The 17,565-nt window shown below is 36.9% G+C and overlaps 1 protein-coding gene across 1 annotated transcript in view; it reads left to right on the plus strand.

Annotated features, from left to right (window-relative positions):
* The window catches only part of OTOGL (otogelin like), a gene marked incomplete at its 3' end in the record, with an annotated part of 88,768 nt that overhangs the window by 35,381 nt on the left and 35,822 nt on the right, over positions 1–17,565 (plus strand). Inside the window, exons 26-29 of the mRNA XM_084205440.1 lie at positions 12,269–12,403; positions 12,836–12,982; positions 14,640–14,759; positions 16,743–16,859. Of these exons, the coding sequence (XP_084061566.1) occupies positions 12,269–12,403; positions 12,836–12,982; positions 14,640–14,759; positions 16,743–16,859 (519 nt within the window). The remainder of the gene's footprint in view (positions 1–12,268; positions 12,404–12,835; positions 12,983–14,639; positions 14,760–16,742; positions 16,860–17,565) is intronic.

Below are 17,565 nucleotides of genomic sequence, written 5' to 3' on the forward strand. Positions count from 1 at the left end.
CCAGATTTTTTGTTGTTTAAAAAGAAAAAAGAGATTTGAAAAAGAATAATACCTCACAGCAAATTCCTGTCATGTATCATATATGATCAAAGAACTCTTACTCTTAGAGATACATGAACTTTTGTACAAGCCTTCCGCCTTTAAGATGCAAAAAATAGGGGTTACCTTACCTGTAAAATCATCTTGCCTGTATGATGATATGGAAAGGTAGGTTATAATTTCTTAATACTTGTGCCATTCATTCAAAGATGTTTGTAAGACAAATCTGTGCTCCTTTTTCAAACTCTAGTGTGACACTGGAACGTTTGGCTTTTACAATCAAATATCACGTGTCACTCTACTGTGTAAGAAAGAACCTATCTAGAAACAAACCATGGGGAGCATTTGGCATCCAAGAATAAAGTTGGCAGCCAGATCATTAAGGTGGCACACTGCCAATGGGCCATTCTTCAGGTGAACATGACACAAATGATGAAAATGCTGCCTACACAGATCTGCTTTTCAGACTTCTCAGAGTTTTTTTCATCTTTTTAAGCTTAATTTTTTTCCCAAACTCAGCTAATGTGAGAAAGTATAGTCTAATTTGTCCACAATTTTTCTTTATTTAGCATGTGGAAAGCTTTCATGGCCTATATTTAAGAATTCTTTAGTACATATTAGGCACCGCACAATTGTGTCTGGAATGGAAGATGTATCTGTGGGCTGATTTTTGACTGGGAAACATTTAGAGAATTTTTAAGGGGAAAAAAAAAAGAAAAAGAAACAAAGGATGGGATTTTATGGCAGATGCTCCAGAGTTTTGCAACTGATGAACTATGTGATATGCAACCCTGGAATCAGAGGAATAGAAGATGGCAGGATAACCAAATATTTTAAAAGGAATTAATGGCTGAATTTTACAGGAACAGAGCAATATGTCTGATCTGTATATGAAGGAACTTAATAGAAATTTTAATTAAGAGAAATTGCAATCAGAAGAGTGTTGAACCACCCCTTTTTTTTTTGTTTTAATAGAAGAAATTCATGCATGATGAGTCTTCTGAGTTATTCTGTGAAGGTAATATATGGATAAGGATAATCAAGTTAATATGTGTGTATTTTAGCTCAAAGACCTTTTGGAGAAAGATTTCAAGAAATATTTTTTGAAACTACTCTCATATAGGATGAGAATGAATATTCTTTGAGACACAAATTCACAAAATCACAGAATGTGTCAGGTTGCAGGGGACCACAATGGGTCATTTGGTCCAATCTCTCTGCTCAGGCAGAATCATCCTAGACCAGGTGGAACAGGATTGTGTGCAGACAGTTCTTCAATATCTCCACACCCTCCCTGGGCAATCTGTTCCAGTGCTCAGCCACCTGCACAGTAAAGTTGTTCTTCCTTCTATTAAGCAGAACTTGCTGGGCATCTCTCTCTGCCCATTGCCTCTTGCCCTGTTCCTTGGCTGAGAAGAGCCTGGTTCCATCCTCTTGGCACCCTTCCTTAGACTTTTATAAACTTTGATGACATTCCTTCTTAGTCCTCTCTTCTGGAAGCTGAACAGGCCCAGCTTCCTCATCCTTTCCTTGTAAGAGATATGCTCCAGTCCCTTCATCATCTTTCTTTCCCTCTGCTGAACTAATTACAAGTCAGAGGTTAAAACACAAGAATAAGTGGCTATTTTTTTTTTAGAAGGGAGAAATCCTGGTGAAATCCCTCAGGGATCCATGCTGTGAGACCTGCACTCAGCAGCAGAAACAGTTTTGAAAAGGTGATGTGAGGATTGAGATAGAGTATTCTGATGATAAAAATTCAGTCTGAACAGATGAAACAAAAGCTCCAGGAGATCTTATGGCAGAAAACACTGCATAATAAAATAAAAGAGGAAATTCAACAACGAGCAAATGCAAACCAATGAACAGAAAAAAACCCCTGTAACTGCATTAACATGAAGTTAGACACTAAATTGGCTACTATTATGCAGGAATGGAATTTTGTTTAAGGAAAAGAAATGAATCACATGTAATGGACATCTTCATAGTGGCAGCCTGAGTGATAATCATATTTGCTTTTATTTGTATATACACAGTTACACTACACTTGTACCACATCCTGATGTGGTTAAGCTGCATTATATATGCAGACATGATAGCATGTTGAGGGTGCTCTTGTTTGAAGTATTCTTTTTTGTTCCTAGAGCAGGGGTTTCCATGTCTCTCTCTCTGTATAATCCTCTTCCCATATATTGTGACATTTTAAATAGTAGTATATAAGTAATATGAGTCTACCTTGAGCTACTATGTGAGCTACTACCTTGACAAGGTATGTAAGAGAGCCTTGTCTCTTTTAGCCTGTTATCCAACTAGAGAAGCCAGATGAAAGGCGGAAAAGTATATATACAACTGCAAAGTTTAAGTTCCGTGCCTAACATCTTGGCAGGCACAGCAACCCAAGGCAGTAGCACCTAACTGTGCTACCTGTTCTACAAACAAATTTTTTTTTTAGCCCAATCACAGAATCATAGAATGATTTGGGTTGGAAGGGGAGTTTAAAGGTCTTCTAGTCCAAGCCCCCTGCCATCAGGGTGTTTGCTGTGTGCTTCAAGTTTTCTGCCTGTAAGGTATCACAGATCATAGATTTCACAGCTGCTAACACACATTCCATTGATTTAATGCTAGTTTGCAGAGCTGTTGAGAGGTTGATTTTTATGGATAATATGAAATTCTCACCAGACTCCTGAAATCGAAGCAGCCAAAGTGGGTGTAGTATTGTATATACCAAATTGTAATAAGTTTGTTCTTTTCCTTTTATCCTTTATTGTTTAATCTTTTCCCTGTAAGCAGCGGACTGCTTTCTTTCTACTAACAGAAGTACCCTAAAGGTGTTGCAGCAGGGCAATAAGAAAAGTTATTGCTACAATCAGTTTGTTGGCATATGGGCTCTTCCTAGATATAGAACTGAGTGCAAGAGTTATAATCTGAATCTTTATCCCCAGAGGCATGATAATGTGCTGTTCCCATCCATGTTACCAGCCCTCACTGTTTGATTTGGCTGTTGGCCTTCCTAAATCTGATCTGTTTGAACAACTCTTTAATTTGTCATCATATTCCACTGTACCAAACAAAGAACTCATCCTTACCTTTATTATGTTTTTAATAAGGAGCCCTTGTGCTCCTGTGGGAGAAAAATCAAGTATAAGCTTTCAGCCAATTATGAAACCTACTTGTTTTCAACATCATTGTCTCCTGTCAGGCCTTTTTGTTTAAGGTGACTGTAAGTGCATGAAAAAACCCTTTATAACTAGCTCAGCAGATTTGTCTATTGGGCAGAAAATGACAGAAAATATTTAGATCAGCAATTAAGAATATTAGGGCAGTAAGGTCTCATGAAAAGATAAATTCACTTTTATAAAGGAATTAGGAGTTACATTATACACTGAGATGTAAAGTCCCTGTATAGATGAATGACATTCACAGAGAAGACATCAATATTTTTTTAACATTTTAAAATATCAGTTATTTTGAAGGCTAAAACAAAATCTTTGCAAACTCATTTATCAGTGTAAGTCATGTAAACACTTCATTTTGGTAATCTAAATATGAATGATAAAATTAAAGTCAAACAGTTTCTTACTTGAAAATATTTAAATATCTTTTTTCTTCCATTTTCTTGCTTATTGTCTTATTTTACTGTTTGAACAACTCTTTAATTTCATGATGCTGCATTCTTTCCTCCAAAAAATGGGACTATTTTTCTGGCAAACCTATTACTAGTTGCTATCTGTTTCTTCCACTTACCTGTTTCGTAGACTTCTGCTCTTATGATAAAATTAGTGTCTTTCTCTGAGAAGTGTTGGCCTTTTTCATTTCTGTGGTGGTTTCCAGTCCTGCAGCTCAGCATTTTTATTAAGGCTTGTAGGGTCAGCGCACTTGGAGCCCCTCAGACATGTTCTCTTCTGTGAAACAGAAGAAAATTTTTTCTCAGAAACAATATTCCCCAAAAATTTATTAGCATTGCACAGAAAAAAATATTTTCTCTGCTTTGGGGCAGATTTCAAGCAGGAGTTCAGAGGGATAAGCTACCCAGCAGAATATTCTCAAATGAGAGGGTGCTCTGTTGCAATGCTCATCTGCCTTTTAAACAACACCCCAAAATCCCCACTGAAATATATGCACTGACCTTAGGTTTCCAATAACTTTAGGTTTATGACTGGGCATAAGCTGGAGCAACAGAAAGCAACAATTTTTCAATTACTCATTTGACACATCTGAGGAGTCAGAAATAGGATTTATCCTATGATCCCTTATTGAATATCTGTAATTTTTTGTGCAGCTCTTTTCAGCATAATTTGTACCAGGTAGCCACGCTGTAGATCCATGAAATTGGCAAAGCTGTAGAATAAAATATTTGACAAGGTCTCTTTCATAGCTTATTTGCAAAATAAATACATTCTTCTTGCTGTCAGTCACCCTATAGAGAATTAAAGTTCATGCAGGTTCATGATTAATCCATATTGTCAAGCTGACTATTTATAGTTAAGACAAATAGTTTCTTTTAATAGATTCTGGAAATTTTAATGGGAAAGTAAATAATGTTGAATTTGAAATTACAAATGTTTAAAATTGGACACCAGACTCTAAAAGTAATTTTCTTTTTTTCAGGAAATAAAACTGTACATGGTGTTTCAATCAGAGTGCCTTTAATTCTTTAACATATCTAAGCCTCAAGCCATATTTCCATGTGTAGTTTCATGAGTAAATGATGTACTGAAATATTTCCGCCTAAAACACTTGTCAAATAATTTATACGAGCAGTAACTATGTAGAAATAATGATATGTTGTGTAAAAATTTGTGCCCAAGACAGAAAGACACTACATTTCAGTGAAAAAGCTGTTTACTCTGAATACTTTGCCCTGCTCTAGTTGCAAAGAATACCAACAGTTTGCTTTTCATTAGTCCCATGATTTCAGAGGCAACCTTTCTGGATGTCCTCTTTTTTTCTGGGTCTCTGGAAGTCCTGTGAGGGTGAATAGCAAGCTCCCTCTGGGAGACATCCATTTCCATCCTGTCTTCAGTTGTACCTGTTTTTCTATTTGTTCTATTCCTTCTGTGAGCAAAAGATCTGATTACAGCTGGCAATGGATTTATGCTCTGGTTCCATTTTCTTCAGATCAATGATTTCAGACTCAATTACCTCTACATGCCTTTCCGCCTCCACTACCTGATTCTTCAGACCATTAAATTATGCAGTGAATGAATCACTTTTATTCTTCAACAAAGGAAAGATTTCTTTCAATTTGTGCAGATTAGCATGGAGGGCTTCCAGGAAAGGCTTGGGGAAAATTTTCTTACCATGAGAATGGCAATTTTGAGGTGGTGTGTGCATAGTGTGATTCAGAAGCTGGATTCCCTTACTGAGGACTTTGCTATTTAGTGACCTTTCGCCTTGAATTTCTGATTTTGGGTAGTGTTCATCATCCAAAAGCCCTTTGGCTATACTGAGTCCAGAATATTTTACTCTTATGATTGCCTAAAAAGTCAGTTCACAGAATGGCTGCCTGAGTTTGAAAGCTTCTGGTGGGTTCAGTTTCCTGGACTGTTGATGATACAGAAAAGGATGAGCAAAGCCCTGAATGATGTGCTGCTCTTTCAGAGCTGTGTTTGCAGCAGTAGCACCCAGCCCTTCTCTGTGTTTGGAGGGGTGGGATGCTTGGGCCAGTCACCTGAAGGTGCTGCTTTGTTTATGGCCTCTGACTCTGGGTGTTGGTGAAATATGAAAACTGTGAATTCAATTTATTCTGATTAAGGTCAGAATATGAGATTTGTTTTTTCTGAATATATAAAAAGTAAACTTCAGCAGTGTAAATGAACACCCAACTTTTTTTTATATTGAAAAACATAAAAGCTTTGTGCAAGTTTCAGCTTTCTAGCTTCTGCAATCATTTGCTGGAGCTTTTGTCCTTTATTTTCCTTTTGCACTTTATCGTTACAACCAATAACAAAATATTAACATTTACCATGCACTTACTTATTAATAAAACAACACTAACAGGTCTCATGTAAGTACATGTAAACACATGCTTAGATATTAGACTAACACCATGAACTGTGCTGCTGATTTGTAATTCAGAATAGTTCATACTACAGAATGTGTCACTTGGAAACAAATAGTCAAATGTTTCCAAATCTTCAGTCTTCAGAAGGTCTCATTTTTAATTAGAAAGGGATTGCGGTAATATGATCTGTGCAAAAGCTAAATCTGGTACACAAGCAGGCAAAGTTAAGTAAATGAAACAAAAGGAAATCTGCTTTAATGACTTTTTCTCAAACCTTTTAATATAGTTCTCTTAAAATACAAAAAACTTTTTCAGTGATCTCTCTGTAGTGTTTTCAAAATTAAGAAACATGGAGTTAAAACAAGGTTCTATTTTAAAAAGTTATAGTAAAATATTTACTGTAATGTATTTACATTATTATTAGATTAAAAAAATTTTGGATTTTATTGTGGACAAACCTTCAGAACATCCAACAGTTCTATATTGTAGCAAAATCTACTAGAAGAAAACTCAATGTATAAAGAAAGTATTATATAATTATATGTTTTTCCTGTTGCTTGTATATACACATACATACACATAGACATACTTGTCATGCACCTTTTTGGAGTTTTTGAGAGTTTGTTCTGCCTGAGATGTATCCTTTTCAGAAGTTGCTTTTAAAGAAATAGGAAAGAGTTGTCATGGATGCATTAGCAAACATCTGGAAGTTGTTTGAGGAAAAGTCAGTAGCTGGAATAATCTCACTTCTCTTGAATTTTCATCAGTGAATCTACTCAGTCATGTTGCTCTCCTCCTTTTCTACTCAACTGTGCTTCAAAGCTAGAAATATCTCATATCTTACATGTGAACTGCAGGCTTCTTTGCCATATTTTGAGTGAAAATAAACTGTAGCCATGTAAAAGATGAAAAGAAAATTAATGTGCATTTGCATAAGAAATTTTGCTTTTAGGTTCTTAATTCCTAAATGGGCTTTCTGGTTCTTTTTTTTCAGTAGTTGTATAAAAATACATAACATTGGTTGGGAAAAAAGTGCTATTACAACTCCTTTCCTCTCTGTTCTCTCTCGTGTAAGAGGATAATCCACTATCTTTCCCATAATATTTTTTCCCAACTTTCATGTGGATTTCTTCCCAAACTGAGACAGTGTGTTTCAGTGCCATCTGTTGACTCCAAGCAACATTGTTCCATTGTTTTAATAGCTGTGGGGAAGAACATTTGCTGATACAAATTAGTACTGGTTGCAAAACCAGGGATCAAATAAAGTTACTTGGACTGTATATATAATTCTGGCAAGGTGCAGAAGAAATTAGGTGCAGCAGCAAAACAAAGGAAGCTTTTCAATAAGAGATGCTTCTTAATGTAAATTGAGTTTTGCATAATTAATGCATTTTCACTGATTATCTGGAGATCAAGCCCATAGAAAAATGGCATAGGAAACTAATAGAGCAAGAACAAGTTAGATGCCAAGGCATTTGTCTGCTCCCCAAAATACCTTATATATTTATGCCCAAATGCTCACTAAATCTGGGCTAAGATGTTTTACTTCTCCTAGATCAAGCTCCCTTGAAGTAATAGTTTCAAATGTTAAGTTACTTCAGAAGAAACTCAGAACCAATAAACCATGACCAAGCTAATTCTGAGTTTCCATAAAATCCCCTGAAATATTAGATCTGAACAGAGCTAAGGAATCTCTCTGAAAATATGTAGGAAGGAGAAAGAAAATTATACTTTTTAAACTGTTGTATATTTTTTTCTGTATTTTTAGAGCACTTTGCACTTCTTCTTGTGGCTATATATGAAAACACCTAAAATAGCATTAAAGCAAAAGGAAGATAGGCCTAATCTATCTCTAGCCCACTCCCAGGATGTCCTTATATGCCTCTATGGCCACCACAGTTTACAATTTTGTAGGGAATAAGCCAAAAGTAATGGGTAAATCAGGGTACTGAGAAAAAAAATGAGTCTTTACATGGAACATTTAGAGCGATTTTAATGAAACTTTCAAAGAAATGAATGCAGCCAATTAAATTGTCTTCTCCCAGGCTGCGTTTTGACGACATAAGCACGCTACACAGAATTGTTATTGGTTAAAAGGGACAGAAAATTTCTAACAGGATATTGAAATAGAAAGTTTCTAACAAAAATAAACTCTAGCATTCCCAAGCACTGCTAAAAAAAACCCAAAACCAACACCAAACCAGAAAAAGGAAAGCAGTGCTTTGCTTTTTTGACTGGGAAGAAATATGGAAAAAAAGTGCAGTGAAGTCTAGAAAAAGAATGTCCTGAGAAGTGGGACTGACAATGAGCTTTTGACTGACTGCCCAGAGCTGTGACTCTGTCTTTTCTGTTGCTTGGCAACTCCATGTTATCACAAAGAAACTGATATTAAGTTGGAACAGGCTGGATATGGTAATTTACGTGGGCAGATACTCTTGCAGTGGGAAAACCATTTTATTTCTAGTTTCTGTCAGCATAAGTAGGTTTCACATGATGAACTGTAGTACATCCCCTGCTGGGTGCATTTTACCTAAAAAGGTAAAGAGTGACTCTGCCTTGGAAAGAGGCTCTGTAGAAAAAAACAAAACCAAAAAATCCCCCACCTTGTTATTCATTAGACCTGCTCCTAGTGTCTACTCAGACATTTTTTCTAGTGGTAGTGACAAAAGCTTGTTTTCATATTTGTGTGGATTTAGTGCAGATTAGACAGATGGAACTCGATCATTATCATTTATACCATCACATTCCCTAAGAACTCTTGAGATTTGCTTAAGACCTCCCTGTCTTACATAAACATCAGAAGATGATCCTCGCTTTATCTGAATAGTCTTTTCTTTTGCACTTGTAATAGTTAGGTGCTAAGTTTCAACTGCACTTTATTTCTTCTTTATTGAAAGGAGACACTGCATGTGCAGCAGCTACAGAATAATTTCAAGACTGTGATAGAACTGTCATTCAAGTTTGAATTTGTCTAGTATTGTATGGCTTGGAAAGGTGTCTCTTGAGCTATTTGGAGAGAACAGCAAGGAAATAATTTTGTAAACATATGTAAAGCAAATAATTTTGTGAAAGCTTAGAGCCATAAGAGACATGTAATCCATAATGATATTTTAATGTTTGGGTTTAGGTCTAAGATTTAATTAGAAAAAGAGAAAGCACAGAAGATTCAGGATTTAATACAAAGCCCTTTTTTCTTAAATGTCTGATTTACTCATAACTCTATTGAGCTACTAGCACAGTCTCTCTGCATATCCATCCTGCATAATTTCTAGTAATTTAATGCCATCATGCAGTCCTACAAGTAAGGCAGTACTTCACATGTCTTCAGGGCTCCCTGTTCTGGCTTTGGTCAGCAAAATACTTCCTGGCTCCAGGCTTCTTTGTACTGCAGAGTTAACTTGAAATATAACTCAGTTTGTGCTCTTGGCTCAATTCCCAACCATATACAAAAACTTCTGACTTGAGTATGTTGATGCTGTTCAGCTGAAGGGATTGGCCTGGACTGTCAGAAGGCACAGGCAGCAGTTTCAGTTAGCATAGCTAATATAGCTACCCGCTGCTGCCTCACGGACTTGTCTTCATTGCCAAAAAAGGTGTATTTTTACTGTGGGATAATCAGCCTGATTTAACTATCCTAGTTTAAAATCAAGCTCTTAATTTCTTTTCTTACAGGGAAGACATTGCTTCCCTATTAACTCAGAGTGTCACTTTTTGCTGAGACTAAGGTAACTGAAGAGGAGTGACCTGTGCAATGAAAAGAGCCCTCAATGTCCTAGGCATAAAATAGACCCCAAAGACTGCAAGCAAAGTCCTTTTCTGCACTGAGCCGTGGTGGGGTGGAACTCCTTTTCTCACTCTTCTGTTGCCCAGCACACAATGTATCAGCTTGCATCCTATCTACCAAACTAATTAGGTTGTCTCCTTTTTAATTTACCAATAAATCAAAAAATGCTCTGGGCTGTTATCTGTCTTGGAGGGGAATAGTTGGTACTCACTTCAGCAGCAGGCCTGGTTTAATTAAAACAAAGTGTATTTCCCAATAAGGTAGTGGCCAATTTTATTTTGAGTGCAACCTAACACAACTTTACAATAGAATGGAACAGACGAACTTCACTTTACCTTGAAGCTTTTGATACTTTTAAACTGAGTTCCCTTGCTAAATCGTGGAGATCTGATTTCCTTCACCCCCTTACAACTAAGCAGTTAGGGAATAAATTTGCCCACCATAGCTGTTGCCTTCCAAGCTAACTGCTGGCAAGTACCATCTGTTTCCTAATCCCTGGCATTAGGGTAACATAGAGCTTGCAGGCAGTCTCCCACAGCTTGTGCTCATCACATTCACAAGCACTCGTTTGCTGTAGAGTGTTTTCTATGCCAGGTAGCAGCATCCTCTGGCTTGTGGGCCATGCTAGACTAAGGGGAGCAAAACAGTAGTGCCTCCTCTGTGTGGCAAAAAAATACCTCTATGCTTTCCATCATCTGGGGTTGGGTTTGTTTTTGATTTTAGATTGAAAGAGTTCTTTAAAAAGTTTGGTCATGATGACTTTTATTAAGAAAAAATACACAAACTGCTTCCTACAGCATGCGTGCAGTATTTCTCACTGACGAGGAAAAATTACTTATTTGTTTTTAATTCTTGAATTCTGAAGAGCACAGAATAAATAAAAGTACAAATGTAAGACAGGCAAGAAATAGTTAGGAGTAAGTAGCCAGCAACTTCTGGGGGTACACTGAGCAGGGCAATGGTACATTGACCACAGGAGGGAGCGAAGCTCTGGGGGAGATGCTGTGGACAGACACCAAGGCAAGGGATGCCTCCTGTTGTGGCCAAGTGGAGCTCTTCAAGAGCATTGCTGGGAGCCAAGAGTAGTTCCCAGGACTGGGGAGATGCTGAGAGCCACCATTTCCATCTTGCACACCATGCCCATTAGCACCTCCAATTAGTTTCAGCTAAACACAGTCTCAGAGAGTATGTTCAAAAATGGGTGAGAGCCAGAAGAGTTTTAACAAGAAGAGAACCTTTTTGTTCCCAGCACTACCCAAGTGTCCCATATAAGATTAGATTAGTCAGTGGGTGCCACTTGCCACTTCCAAGATTCTTATTTGATGTCTGTCTCAGGTTCCCAATGACTGTAGGACTGAATTTACTTAAAAATTGAACCAGATTCAGAAACAGTGTCTCATATTAATATTAACAGTGGCTCATATGAATGTTATGAAGTTAACTTTCTCAAGTAATTGCTATAGTTATGTCTGCTTGTTTGTTTGAAAGGATTGGTACAGAAAAGAACAGGGAAGTAAATTAAAATAGGAAATAACAGGAATAACTCAACTTTTTTTTTTGTGGTAGTGTTAGCAACTGAAAAGACAGTTCAGCTCCTTTGTTCAAGTAAAATCTTAGCTCGGGGAATTACAAGGTACATGTATGTTTCCCTCAGGAGACAGAAGAAGCACAGGAGCTGTAGGTGAATAAACAGATGTGTTGAGCCAAGGTGCAAAGGTGATTTTTTCGTGCCTAGTATGCAAAAGTAATGAATGGGCTGTAGAGCCAAAAGGAGTGGGATTGGGAAGGCAGTACATTTGAGTTTGAAGTACTGAACCACCAGTAAATCAGGACAACAAAGTATTCAAATCTTCTAAATGCTAAAAAGCCCCACCCTACAAACAAAAATATTGGCAGAAACCTTTACCCCCTCCAATAACATTTAGTATGACTCATATGGTTTTGTGAATTTTGATGTGTGGTGGCACAGAAACTGTTCTATCTATTACTGACAGATGGAAGGTTTCTTGGTTTTAGAAACAAGAAAACAGCTTGATCTCATGTACCTTGGTTTAAAAATAAAGCTCTTTTTATAGCATGTCTCAATTTCAACAACCACACTGTGCTGTAAATATTAGATTCCAAGTAAAAGCATATTTTAAAAGCCTAAACCAGACTCTTGTTTTAGGGGTAGCCTGATCCTCTGAGTTTATGAAGTCTTCAACAAGAGGAGTCACAGCGGAACATAATGGCTCCTTGTGTTTAACTCCAAAGTTTGTGGGTTCAGTTTTGAATTTAAAAAGGCATTTCCTGATTTGGTAACTTGCTTAAATTTAATTTCAAATGTGTGTAAATTCTAAAGTATATATTTTCTTTTTTTCTTGTGATGGTAAGCATAAAGTAAATCTGCAGGAGTGAACCGCAATTGAATATATCAGTAAAATAATTTCTTCTTAATGTTGCAGAGCACAGATAACTCAAATATATCTATAATTGCTCAGAACAAAAAGTGCTTTGACAATGATATTGTTTGCTCAAAGAATGTTTTCATCACTGTTGGAGACACTGAGATTTATTTTAGCGAACCTTCTGAGAAGCAGGTTAGTTATTTTCTTTCCTTTTTTGGTTGTCCTTTAAGATAAGCACTGCAAATTTACAGCTCTAAAGGAGAATGTCTTTGGAAAGCATCTCTCAGTCTGAGTTAATGTAGTACAAGTGTTTAGGCCTGGATAAAGCAGCAGGTCCCAGGACACACTTTTTTTCCCCCCATTGGTTTTTTTCAAGTTCTATCTGTCATGCAAAGAAGATTGCCCAGAAGTCTCAAGGAGTTGAAACATACTGGCACTTATGAGTTTCTTTCCAGTTGTTTTAGAAAGAGAAACCAAAGTATAAAGCAAACTTGAATGACTGAAAAGACAAAATATCAAAGCATTAAACAACAGTTCTAGTAATAAAGTATTCTTCAATATATATTCTGCTGTTATCTGGTAGCATTACTTTAGCAGATCTTAACTAATATTCATTTGTGTTAGAAGACCCTAGGGGCACAAGAAAACAAATCTAACTATCAGCTCTGGAAGGCTGGATATTATACTGTGATACACTTTCCAGAACAGGACATTACAATTCTGTGGGATAAGAAGACAATGATGCATGTAAAAGTTGGACCTCGATGGAAGGTGAGCCAAAATATAAGCCCGAGATTTTGTGTAGATTCTCTGAATTCCTAATGTGATCTTTTATCGAATAACTGTGATAGGTTTTTCTTCAAGACTAGGTTTCCCAGTGATATAGCTTGTTCAGCTGTTAGTATTTCCCAGGTAAGAAGAGATGGAGAAAGCAACTTCTGAAGAGGAGGAGTGGTTTCTACACCTTCGCTCCCTCTGTTGCTCGATACACATAGCTTTGGAGATACGCAGTGATTCAGCTCTGACTCAAAGATAACTTTGGGGGCTGGAAGGGAGGGCTAGTTTTTGAGTTACCCAGTTCACTGCATGATTTCATTGGCTAGAGCCAATGTGAAAGAAGCTTCCACGCCCAGTGACATGGAGGATGGCAAGTTTGTAGTACAGATTGCATTAGACTGATGCTGGAACTGCAGCCTGGGATGTAGTAGAGGCTTCTGGGATGAACAGATGGAGTCACATGTTGGCTTTAATTAAAAAAAGACAAAATACAGAAAAAGATCTAGAAAAAAATTACATTTAAACCTAATGGATATGTAGTGACAGGATTCAGTCATAATGCAAGGAGGAATTCAAGGCTCCTTTTTTTCCCAGTTCCTCTTCTCTTTTCCATTTCTATATCCTCTAATTTGGTGTCTCTGCAACTCAGCCGTTGGGTGCTAGCAGATTAACCATATCAGTGCAATTCAGAATTACATTACTCTTTGTTTCAAACATGAACACGTGTATGGGGCTCATTCAGCAAACGAAAAAAAAGCATGCTAGGCTAGAACACAGTATCAGATTTTTTGAAGTCTAAGTCAAAGCCATAATGACCATCTAATATGGTTTTAAAGGACAATTATTATAAGCTTCTGTCCAAATAGCCATAAAATTCTCAATTCACCAACAAGTTGATTTATCAGCCATCAATACACATAGAGAAAAAAAAAGGTCATCAGTTTTTGAGTAAGCTAGCGCAGAGCTGAATTCTACAGGTTGCATTTAGGAACACAAATACATCCAGTTCTTTCTGTTTCCAATGACTGTTTCTTCCAGAGCCTCCAGTTTGGTAAGGTGTCTGCAGCAGACCTTAAGAAAAAAGAACTCATTAGTGTGAGCCACAACACCCTAAAAATCCAGCTCTACTTTTTATTGTTGTGCAGGAAGGTCTATTTTCCTATATATTTATATATGTATGCATGTATACATAGTTTTTCCATCAGCAGCATATGCCCAAGAAAAGAAAGTTGCAGCCGTCTCTTTTATAATTGCTATTACAAATGCTCTAGCTATTGTGAGCTAAAATTAGGGGCAGCAAGTTTTAATGACAACAACAAGTCAGGCTTCAAAATCATGAGGTAATTCCCCTGAACTTTTGACTTTTGGACTGGAATCACTACTGAGATTTCAGAAAAAATATTACTAGATTCCAGTCCATTTTCACAGGCAGGCAGTAAGAAGAGGCTCTGGAAAATGAGAAGAAAAACACTGATTTCTGTTAAAAGATATTTGCAATATGGAACTGCAGGCATAGCAGAGTGTCAGATACTTTCAAAGATAAGTCAGATTTACATTCACCCTTTTTACGTAAAAAAATTTCTGTTCCCTGTGTGTCACTTGTGCCAATTATTGACTGTAAGTTTATGAAAAAAATTCTTTTCTCTTTCAGGGCAAACTGGCAGGCTTGTGTGGAAATTTTGACAAATATACTTCAAATGATCTGACTACATCAAACAACATGGAGGTGAGAAATGCGCAGGTATTTGGAGACAGCTGGGTATTAGGACAGGTAAGTCCCATGTCCAATAAAAATGTAGAGAAAAAAGATTGTAACTTTAATTTGTAAATGAGCACATTGTAAGCACATGATGTACAGGTATTTTCTAAAGTTATGGTCACTGTATAAAAGGATATTTTAATTTTTGTGTCTATAGATATGAAATGTATTAATAATATAATATAGCAAACAGATACAGAATTTAAATTATACCAAACAATCTCTTTAGCAAAGGATATGTTTTCCCCTGTGTAAGACAATTATAGCTGTCTGCATCTCAGTGTTCTCCAAAGTTAGGTACGCTACTTCTAGTATTTTTGATTCACCCCAATTTTAAAAACAATTGTAATTTCTCTGGGGTTGGAGGCATCAGGATACTGAAAGTAAACAGAATCTGAATGCTGGAAAAAAGAGGCCTAGAAAAGTTTCTTCCTGAACACTGAAAATAAAATGAAGATTTATTTTGGTGGCACTTCATAAACAGAGTAAACTGACAAAGCAGAGGTGGTGAAGGGGTGGGCAGAAAAGGCTCAGAACAGCAACAGGCAGAACCCAGTATGGAAACTTGGTTTCTGAGGAGAAGGTAGGAGGATGGTGTAGGGAGTGAATGGTTTATAACACCATTTGATGTTATAAATGGTTTATAGCACACATTTATGGTGCAACTCTGGTTTATAACACTGGAGAATAGGTATTTCATTAATTTGTGCTGAGAAAATGTAAAGTTTTATAGCCTTGTGGACCTCCTGAAAAATCATTATTAGTAACTCACTCCCTTTGGATGTCTGTCAGGACCAGTTTTTAATCTGTTATCTCCTTGACACAGCAGGAAATTGGCCAAATATCTCTCGCCTCATGGAAGAATGCTTTGCAATAAAGATTTTGTGGCTTCTCTGTCTCAATATCTCCCTTCAGATGTATTTTATTCTACATAAAATGTTTAAATTTTATGAGCAATCAAGGCAAATTTGTAGAGTTATACTGCTCATCTAGAAGGTCCTACATAAACAAACGTGTGAATACTTTATATCAAGTTCATGAATTTCTCTTTTCAATTTACTGTTTCAGCAGCTCCCTTAAAAAGGTGTATAGTGTTTGCATAGCACATTAACTTGTAGGATGTTATAACATACTGTAAAGGAGTATTTGATAGCTGGAGGCCTAGAACCCAGCTCTGCTAGTGGGAAATGTGCTTGTATTAGCACTGTGAAGCAGGAGATGCTTCCAGGGCTCCTCCTCCTGGGCGTGGCAGCACATATCCTCACAGAAGTGTCTGAGCACCTGCCCAGGAGGGCAGCATAGGTGGGTGGCTGCACTGGAGCTAAGGCTGCTGTGGGACACCCTGACAATGCCTGTGCATTCATTGTCACACCTTCCTGGTGCAATACACCCACCTTGCCTGCTGCACCAACACAGCATGGTTTCAGATGAACTCGTGTTCTCCGAGCTGTGTCCTTTTCCGATATTTTTCTGTTCTTTTTTTTTTCTTTTTGCAGAGATCCTAGAAGCGATGCAGTTGTATCTCACCCATTTTTGAGTTATCATGATGATCTTTGACTCTATATTTTAATGAATTGTTCCCTTCCTACCACTGCTTCTTTATTTGAACTTACAGGGCTAAAGCCATCTGTAGTATGACTCCATTTAAAGTCAGTGAAAGCCACCCAGGATGGATTTGGACCACGTATTTGTTTGTGATGTTACAGTTGGTTGCTCTGGTAATGATTTTAATGTGTCACAAAGAAAACATTTTGTCTTTATGCACTGAGCAGACAGCAGGAACATTTTAGTGCTTTAGAAAAAAAAAAAAAGATTCTTTTTTGGTGCAAATGTTTTCAATTATAAAAACAAATCAAGGAAAGAAGAAGAAGATAGCATTGAATTTTTTTTATTTTCTGATTATGAAAGTACTGAATTATATGATATGGTGTACCTGAGTCTGTGATAAACACACCTACCTATAAAATATTTGTGGGTTTTGTGTTTGTTTTCAAGTGTAAGAGCCCAAACGAAACACTGAGACCATGTGAAGTACATCAGAGCAAGTTCCCTTATGCAAAAAAGGAATGCTCAATTCTATACAGTGATCTTTTTGCACCTTGTCGCAATGTGGTAAGTTTATTAAATATCCAAGATTGCTCTCATGAAAATATTAAAATTCCAGTAATTAATTTCTTCCTTCCAGTACCCTCAGTCTGAATGTGGGGATACAGAGTAAAGCCCTGCAAGTATCTCTGTGTGGGTGGGCTATATTTGTGCAGAGCTCCCTGTTCCTTTCAAGACTGGAATCTAAACATAAAAGTGGTAACAGAGTTGTGAATTAGTCTACTGAATAATCTAGTCTCTTTTGGTTTTATTTATACCTTTTATCTATATAGGTAGCTGAGTTTTACAAATTGTACATTTGTATAAACTGATTACTTCTAAAGTAAGCGTATGTGTAATGCACCTACAGCTTACTTTAAACGGTTTTATTTTGTTGTGTTCTTTTTTATATAGAAAGAAATATGACAGAACAAGATTTTTGCTTTTGAGCTATTGGTATTTTTAATTGTTTGGCAGCTTATCATCTGTTTTTATCAAAACTCTGAGGTTTGGTATCCTTGTTTTCCCAATACCTGTCTGAGTATGAGTTAAAAGAGTTACAAGAATGTCCTTCAGTTCAGTCTAGACAAGATGGGGACAACACTATTTTATATGGTAACCTTTTATTCCATTTTAATCCACCCATTATCGATGCAAGACAAGTTTTATACATTTTCCCTATTCCTAATTTTAGCCTCTCAATGGTATTTAGGTGCTTCTTTACACCTGAACA

Source organism: Fringilla coelebs (genome assembly GCF_963513975.1).
Source record: "Fringilla coelebs genome assembly, chromosome: 5".
Taxonomy (NCBI): domain Eukaryota; kingdom Metazoa; phylum Chordata; class Aves; order Passeriformes; family Fringillidae; genus Fringilla; species Fringilla coelebs.